This window comes from Salvia splendens, chromosome 10, assembly GCF_004379255.2.
Source record: "Salvia splendens isolate huo1 chromosome 10, SspV2, whole genome shotgun sequence".
Lineage (NCBI taxonomy): Eukaryota > Viridiplantae > Streptophyta > Magnoliopsida > Lamiales > Lamiaceae > Salvia > Salvia splendens.
Genome location: NC_056041.1, coordinates 12,307,767 through 12,316,457, shown reverse-complemented (window position 1 = coordinate 12,316,457; position 8,691 = coordinate 12,307,767). Strand labels below are relative to the sequence as shown.

Below are 8,691 nucleotides of genomic sequence, written 5' to 3'. Positions count from 1 at the left end.
GCGTAGCTGAGTGAGTGCGCGCTCTTTTATACTAGCATTCCATAACCAACTCTTATAGTATTTAAAATTTACTATTTCTCGATCTACTATATTTAGGAATTTCAATACTAACCACAACAACACGCCCTCCTTGTGCTCCACCATGCATTTGCGAAAGAGCTGGAGCCGCAGCCGCAGCCGCTTCCTCTGCTTCATCGCCTTCTTATCTCTCAATTGGCGCCAAAATTATTAGCACACCAAACCAATTTCTGGTGATTCAAGGCCAAACTTCAAACAGGATTAAGGGAGAATCAGATTGTTGAAATTGTGGTTATATTAAAACAAAAGGAGTTTATAGGGATCAATGCCACAATTAAATTAGTCAAAATTCTTCGATATTGTTTTCTATTGATTGAAAAAAGTGATTAATTATAAGTTGTGTGTCTATGCAAACATTCTTTATTTTTTCTAATTTTATATTTGAGCATGCATTCACATTGATCTCTACGTATATTAATCATCTTCAAACCATTTTGTAATTTAGGCTTGATTCTTGAAATTGTCCCTTACTCTACCTTTGGATTTGTAAGTAACTCGACACTCTAAATCTAGCTTATAAATGTAAAAAGAAATTGTTCACGTAATAAAAATAAATCTTTTCTCGAATTTGACGAAATACGTGTATTGAAAGATAAAAGTAATTATGTCATATCACATGCATAACTAATTTAAAAAGTGATATCATATGCAAATTTAAAATTGTGAAAGTAGGCGGGAATCTTGTAATTAAGCTCGATTAGAGGAATGCTACTTGTGTTTTCGCTATCAAGCTCTAATCAGATCCCTACATATGATCATTTTCAGCAATTAGCGTACGTGACATTTTATGTGAAATAAATTAATGACGTAAGATTTCTTTTACTTTCCGTTACAAGAAATATGAATATTTACCTGATTTGCACATACCTAATTATGTTAGTTACTGAATTAATAAGTTGAACTATATAGTACTCCTATGTATTAATATCAATATAACTATTTACAATAACTGGCAAAATTTTAAATTACCTATACCGTGCCATGAGTATAAATGGACAAATGAAAATATTTAATAAAAAGTGTGGTTTTAGGCAAATAAAAGGTTCTTATACGATTGAATTATAGTAACCTAAATATGCGGTCATACGAATTTTAAGGAGTAATTACTTACTAAATGTTGAGAGCGCGGGGTTTTTTTTTGGGAAAAATAAGTATGGTGTATAAAAAATACTAGTACTGATATTTAAAATATTAAATACTAGTAGTCTAGTAGTATTATGGAGTATGGTGTATTCTACGAGAGTATCCATAAAGTAAAACTAAAATTGCATATTACTGACGGATTGTAGCATGGAGTTAGTGGTGATCTTGAAGTCACGGATTCAAACCCCGTCATCCGCTGAGGGTACTTTCGGCCTTAATCCGCAAACACAGTTGAGTATGATTAGTAGGATTCCGCCAAGACGGGTTCGGTATACTCGTGATTAAACAAAATTAAATGTTATATCGAAACTTTTAGTAATAAAATGATGCTATTACTTTTTTTTTACATGCTGCCGAATAGATTACGAAATTTTTTATGTAAATAAACGAATAGACCATAACATTCAATACGGTGATTGGGATAATAAATTGCCTTTTGAGAAACTGATTGAATATGCAGAACTACAAAGTTAAGCCCTATATTTGAAAGGTGAAACGTTTAATAACATATTGGATATTTGAGATAAATTGGTTATACCCAAAATTACATGGAGATGGAGTAGTAAATTTGATTGAATAAAAAGGTGCAGCAAATAAGTGCACTCAGGGACGAGACAGAAATTTTTAGTAAGAGGGGCAAAAATATACATGAAAATAAATTAAATATTCAAGAAGGGACAAATAATGAAAGATTAACACAAAAAATGTTATATCAAGTTATATTTATATATATAGTTAAATATGAGCAGGGACATTTGCCCCATCTAGCAATAAGCTAGATCCGCCCCTGAGTGCACTGATATCAATATGCCTAGAAAACAATAAAACAAATTGCCAAAAATAATCTGGCGAGAAAAATAAATTTTCACAAACTAGGGTTTTTCTCTTGCAAAAAAGGTTTAAACCTCAACCCCAATGGCCCCACATTCCAGCCCGATAGTATTGTGATGGGTTTTCAATTAGGGTACACAGGCCCGCTAAGGGGAAGGGCTGTTAACCCATTGTCCTGCCAGAAGCCCACCTTTCAAGGCCTCACATTTATACGTGAAAGATGTTGCAACTACACGACAATAGTGGGAATCGATTCTTGCCCATTCTTGCAACTCTGCCCTCCGGAACTAATTGCGCAGCCCCTACGACAAACTAAGGGTTTCCTATCATGAATGCATAGGGAGGAGTAGGACAATTTATCGTACATACCGTACAGTATATCAAAAATATGTGAGAAAAGATAACACATTTATCTTATCGAAAGTTTTGGTATACTGCATTTATGACCAACTTCAGTACAGTTGTCGTACCGCATTCTCTGCAAATCGTATCGAAATTTTACGGCGTATTGTATTTCGGTACAATATACCGCAATATTGTTATACAATTATAAAATAATTATAATATAATATTAAATATATATCATATAAATGTATTTAATATTCACGGTATATACCGTTTTTATGTTATATATTGATGTCATTGTATACACGGCAGTCGACATATCGTAAATTCCAATATAAACCTTAATTTATGGTATATATGAAAGTTTAGTATGTTGCAGTATATTGCGGTATTAATGATAACCAAGGTGGGGTCGGTCGGCCCCACCATCTTGAATTTCTTCAATTAATCGATTGTTTACTGTGTTTCTTAATCGCATTTTTTTTATTCATTCATCCATTACTTATTATGTTTGTGAATTGTGAACACACATCTTGATATACATCGAGAAAAAAATGATATTCTATTTTTAATGCTAGATTTTGGAATCGTTTTTAACATGTGAATACTCATAGTACTCCATGATAATGGGCGGTAGAAAACTATCTTACTTGAGGAGTATTTATTACTATTAATTTGTTTGACCGCACAGCAAATATTTTCTAGATTGTCATTGAGCAATATATGAAATTCATATCGTACCAAATCTTTTGGTAAGGTGTCATACTGTATCGAAAATTTGGTGTGTTCATATTGTACCGAAATCTTTAGTCTTTCTAAATTCACACGGGCTATTTTAAAGGTGTCAATTGGATGTATTATTTGGTTTTATTAGATTTTATTGTGATTTTAGTTTTATGTAGCTTACTAATTTCAGATTTTAGATCATATTTTTATGCAATCCAAAAATTCAAAATTTTATGAAAAATGAATCCGATTTGACCCGGGTTGTCCGAAAATCTGAATTCCAAACTATAAAATTAGATCCATTTTGAAAAATACTATAAAATTCTATAAAAATATAAAAATTCTGAAAATCCAATGGAAAAAATCTAAAAATCAAATACCAAAATCTGAAAACATAATATTGAATACCAAAAAATAATACTCCATATTTGTAAGTGTATAATAACAATAATATATTTTTATTATATAGCAAGTTTATAATAATATAGTGTATATAAATAATGTGAGTGTGTGGGTAGAAGGAAGAATGAAATGAGTTAGTTACAAAGTGTAGAAATCAGCGACGCCTCCTCTCCAAAAAGCACGGCCTTCCAAGCATTTGTATTACTCAGTCCTACGTTCACAACACAGCTATACACTATACATACGCTCCTCTCTATACCTTCACCTTTCTCTTCTCATTTTTATTCATCTCATTCCCAGTTATGTCTCCACTTCTAATTGTCTAGAGCCACACGAGATTCAATTGAATATACTACGCTGTTGTACGTCGTAAGATGGCTGACTCTAAATGGAAACACATCTTAGATGGGAGCGTTGATCTGGTATTCACTCTATTTTCTCTCTTTCTGATCTGCATTTTGAATTCATCAACTGCTATTTGTGTGTGCCACATGCAAAAGTGTGTACATATATACATATATATATATATATATAGAGTTTTGATCTATGCAAACTCATTCTTAATACAAAAATGCAGAACCAAGCATACCAAAGTAATTTTTAGGTCATTGTAAGCTTATTTTTACATCATTATAGTAAGGATGACATGAAATGATCTTATCATGACCTCAAACCAAAAGTTTATAATATGACCTAAAACTGCTTTACAATGACCCTCCGTGTTTTTGTTTAATTATTGACCATTGGATTGTTAAATCTCATGGTCAGGATTTGGTCTGGATTTTGTATTGAGATCAAGTTTTGTATTGATCATTTTCCTATATATATATATATATATATATATTTTCAAAACATTTCTGAAGATGTTTTTTTTTATCTTCTGCATATTCTATTCGCATTATGTTTCTACTTTCTGTAGTTTACAATTGTATGCTGAGAGTGTTTATGTGTTTGAAAGAAGTTGAATGCTAATCATAAATCGGCGATTTCTGTTGAAAATTGCATTTTTGAATGAAATTTAAACTAGTCTGTCAATCCATTGTGTGATTTAAGGAAAACCTGCCTTTGGAGGAAGTGTTTGATCATCTGAAATGTTCGAGGGAGGGACTGATAACAGAGGAGGCCGTAGACAGGCTCAAAGACATTGGGCCGAACAAGCTGGAAGAGAAGACAGAAAACAAACTGCTGATATTCTTGGGGTTTATGTGGAATCCCCTTTCATGGGTTATGGAGATTGCTGCTATCATGGCCATTGTTTTGGCCAATGGAGATGTAATTAATACCTTCTCTACAAACTACTACTATTCGATTGTGAATACTGTGATGTGATTTGTTGACTCGATCTTGTTTTGTTTTCAGGGCAAACCACCAGATTGGCAAGATTTTGTTGGAATTATGTCGTTGTTGATCATCAATTCCACCATTAGTTTCATCGAGGAGAACAATGCAGGCAATGCTGCAGCAGCTCTCATGGCTGGTCTTGCACTAAAGACAAAGGTAATCTGCATATTTCAGATTGGTTTGGTTCAGTTAAAAGGATGTATGTGTCATGTTAATTGTAAAACACCTTATTTTTATACTCAAATGAAGGTATTGAGAGATGGGAAATGGGGTGAGCAAGAAGCCGCCATCCTTGTCCCAGGAGACATAATAAGCATCAAGTTGGGAGACATTGTCCCAGCTGATGCACGTCTTCTAGAAGGCGATGCTTTAAAGATTGATCAATCCGCTCTCACTGGTGAATCACTGCCAGTGACTAAGAACCCCGGGAGTGGAGTGTATTCTGGTTCCACCTGCAAACAAGGTGAAATTGAGGCTGTTGTCATTGCCACAGGAATCTATTCTTTCTTTGGTAAAGCAGCACATCTTGTTGACAGCACCCAAAACGTCGGCCACTTCCAGAAGGTTGTGCATTTCCATATGTCTTCTCACTAGGCTTGGTTTGATGTGTCTAACTTTTGAATGCTTGGTTTAGGTGCTTACTGCCATCGGCAACTTCTGTATCTGCTCCATTGCCATTGGGATTGTCATTGAGCTTGTAGTTATGTACCCAATTCAGCACAGGAAGTACAGGAGTGGAATTGACAATCTCTTGGTCCTACTCATTGGAGGCATTCCGATTGCCATGCCAACAGTGTTGTCCGTAACCATGGCCATCGGATCCCACAGATTGTCGGAGCAAGGTGCTATCACTAAGAGAATGACAGCCATTGAGGAAATGGCTGGAATGGATGTTCTCTGCAGTGACAAAACCGGGACCCTCACTCTAAACAAGCTCACTGTCGACAAAAATCTAATCGAGGTTGATTAATATATAATTCAATTTAATGAATCTAATTGGCATACAACGCTCTAACCACGACAACTGTGGTGCAGGTATTCTCAAAAGATGCGGACAAGGACCATGTTATCCTACAAGGAGCTAGAGCATCAAGGGTGGAGAACCAGGATGCGATTGATGCCTGTATTGTTGGAATGTTGGCTGATCCCAAAGAGGTTTATTTATGGAGTAGTTCTATAGATTATATTTTTGGTTGAACTATTGCCTGAAAATTGTTTGATTTTTACCATATTGTTCTTGCAGGCAAGAGCAGGGATCACAGAGGTGCATTTTCTTCCATTCAATCCAGTGGAGAAGCGCACTGCTATTACTTATATTGATAGTAGTGGAAATTGGCACAGAGTGAGCAAGGGTGCTCCAGAGCAGGTAACTGGTCGTGTTATTTAGCAGGGCAGGGATTCCAAGTTTCCACTTTCTCTTTTCCTGATCGTTTGATCACTTAGCATAACCGTTAATGTATTTTCCTAGATCATAGAGCTCTGCAACCTCAGGGAAGATGTAAAGAACAAAGCTCTGTCCATCATCGACAAGTTTGCTGATCGTGGACTTCGTTCTTTGGCTGTTTGTGAGCAGGTAAAATCTTTGTGGTTTAAATGGAGATATATAGTTGATATGAAGTTTAAAACCTTAAAAGGATCTGACTGATGATTAATTTGTCAGACCGTACCAGAGAAGACAAAGGAGGGTGCTGGCACCCCATGGGTGTTTACAGGTCTCTTGCCACTCTTTGATCCTCCGAGGCATGACAGTGGCGAGACAATCAAGCGTGCTCTTCATCTTGGTGTCAATGTTAAGATGATTACTGGAGATCAACTAGCTATTGCCAAGGAGACTGGTCGAAGGCTTGGAATGGGAACGAACATGTATCCTTCGTCCTCACTTCTCGGGCAGAACAAAGATGAATCAATTGCCAGCTATTCTGTTGAAGAGTTGATTGAGAAGGCTGATGGCTTTGCAGGAGTCTTTCCTGGTTTGCCCAATAATTTGTTGATTTTTTTATGTGTGCTCGCTCTCTAAGCAAGCTATCATGTACTAACTCTTTAATTTAATTATGTCCACAGAGCATAAATACGAGATTGTGAAGAAGTTACAAGAGAGGAAGCATATTTGTGGAATGACAGGAGATGGAGTCAATGATGCCCCAGCTCTAAAGAAGGCAGACATCGGCATTGCAGTGGCTGATGCCACTGATGCTGCCAGAGGTGCATCAGATATAGTCTTGACTGAGCCGGGATTGAGTGTCATTGTGAGTGCTGTACTGACAAGCAGAGCCATCTTCCAGAGAATGAAGAACTACACAATCTATGCAGTTTCCATTACCATCCGTGTCGTGCTTGGTTTCATGCTCCTTGCACTCATCTGGAAATTCGATTTCTCACCCTTCATGGTTCTAATCATCGCAATCCTCAATGATGGAACTATCATGACCATTTCCAAGGATAAGGTGAAGCCATCGCCCATGCCCGACTCGTGGAAGTTGAGGGAGATTTTCACCACTGGAATTGTGTTTGGCACTTACCTTGCAGTGATGACTGTTGTTTTCTTCTGGGCTGTTCAAGAATCTACTTTTTTCACGGTGATGCACTATCATCGTCATTTTACTTCTTCTCTTTTGGAATCATATAAGCTCACAATATCTTAATAATAATTTTCATTTTCTTAGGATAAATTTGGTGTGAGGCCAATCAAAGACCACTACCATGAGCTCAACTCAGCTGTTTACCTTCAAGTGAGCATTGTGAGTCAAGCTCTCATCTTTGTGACCCGATCGAGAAGCTGGTCCTACATCGAACGCCCTGGTCTTCTTCTCGTGTTTGCTTTCCTAGTGGCCCAGTTGGTAAGTCACTCTCCAGTTATATCAATTCTTTGAGCAACTTTTATTACCATTCAACAACATAAACATTGATAGTTTTGTGTTATGATACACCAAACAGATTGCAACTGTAATCGCTGTTTATGCAAACTGGGAGTTTGCAAGCATCAAGGGCATCGGGTGGGGTTGGGCGGGTGTCATCTGGTTATACAGCCTCGTCTTCTACATCCCTCTCGACATATTCAAATTCATTATCAGATATGCTCTCAGCGGCAAGGCCTGGAAGAACATGATTGATAATAGGGTATTTTTATACTTGTTTCCTCTCGCATTCTTTAAACCAAACACACACATAACTAACTTGAATTGGTGTGCAGACGGCCTTCACGTCAAAGAAGAACTATGGCAGGTCTGAAAGGGAAGCACAGTGGGCCATGGCTCAACGCACACTCCATGGCCTACGAGTTCCAGAGAGCTCTGATGTCTTCAAGGACAGCACCGACTATAGAGAACTTTCCGAGATAGCTGAACAAGCCAAGAAACGCGCTGAAGTTGCAAGGTAATTAACACAAATCATTACCATACTTCACTTGTTGAGCAAAATTTTTGACAAGATATATTTGGTTGAACTGAATCAGACTCAGAGAGCTCCACACCCTCAAGGGGCATGTCGAGTCCGTGGTGAAGCTCAAAGGCCTCGACGTTGGAACGATACAACAGAACTACACAGTGTGAGTGCAGATGATGGAATAAAGGAAGAGGAAACTCAGAGAGGTGAAGAAACTAGAGTTGACTCATTAGTTTTGGTTTATTAGTGCTTAATTAGCGCACACTGCAATCATTTTTCCAGTTATGTTAGTTTTGCAAAGTAAAATAATAGTGCATGCTGTGCGATTAAATAGAGGCCAGCAGCGGTCTATATTCATTCTTCTTCATCATCCTGTGTTTTAATGCTGTTTAGGAGAAACATATCAATATTTCTGCAATCATAATCAGTTTTCTCATTCTACAA

General features: G+C 36.9%; 1 protein-coding gene across 1 annotated transcript; it reads left to right on the top strand.

Annotated features, from left to right (window-relative positions):
- Positions 1-3,883: 3,883 nt before the first annotated feature.
- LOC121753158 (plasma membrane ATPase-like) lies at positions 3,884-8,691 on the top strand. Its single transcript, XM_042148356.1, has 14 exons — positions 3,884-3,947; positions 4,579-4,797; positions 4,885-5,022; positions 5,116-5,430; positions 5,501-5,827; positions 5,902-6,021; positions 6,110-6,232; positions 6,335-6,439; positions 6,527-6,836; positions 6,928-7,442; positions 7,530-7,703; positions 7,801-7,983; positions 8,057-8,238; positions 8,318-8,691. Exons 1-14 carry the CDS (start codon positions 3,900-3,902, stop codon positions 8,412-8,414), a joined length of 2,856 nt encoding a protein of 951 aa, XP_042004290.1. The 5' UTR covers positions 3,884-3,899; the 3' UTR covers positions 8,415-8,691.

What these genes read in the sequence shown, in the direction of transcription:
- LOC121753158 (XM_042148356.1), top strand. Translation starts at nt 3,900, where the DNA reads ATGGCTGACTCTAAATGGAAACACATCTTAGATGGGAGCGTTGATCTG. An exon ending in TAGATGGGAGCGTTGATCTG is followed by an intron (nt 3,948 to 4,578) that starts GTATTCACTCTA and finishes GTGTGATTTAAG; the next exon opens with GAAAACCTGCCTTTGGAGGA. An exon ending in TTGTTTTGGCCAATGGAGAT is followed by an intron (nt 4,798 to 4,884) that starts GTAATTAATACC and finishes TTTTGTTTTCAG; the next exon opens with GGCAAACCACCAGATTGGCA.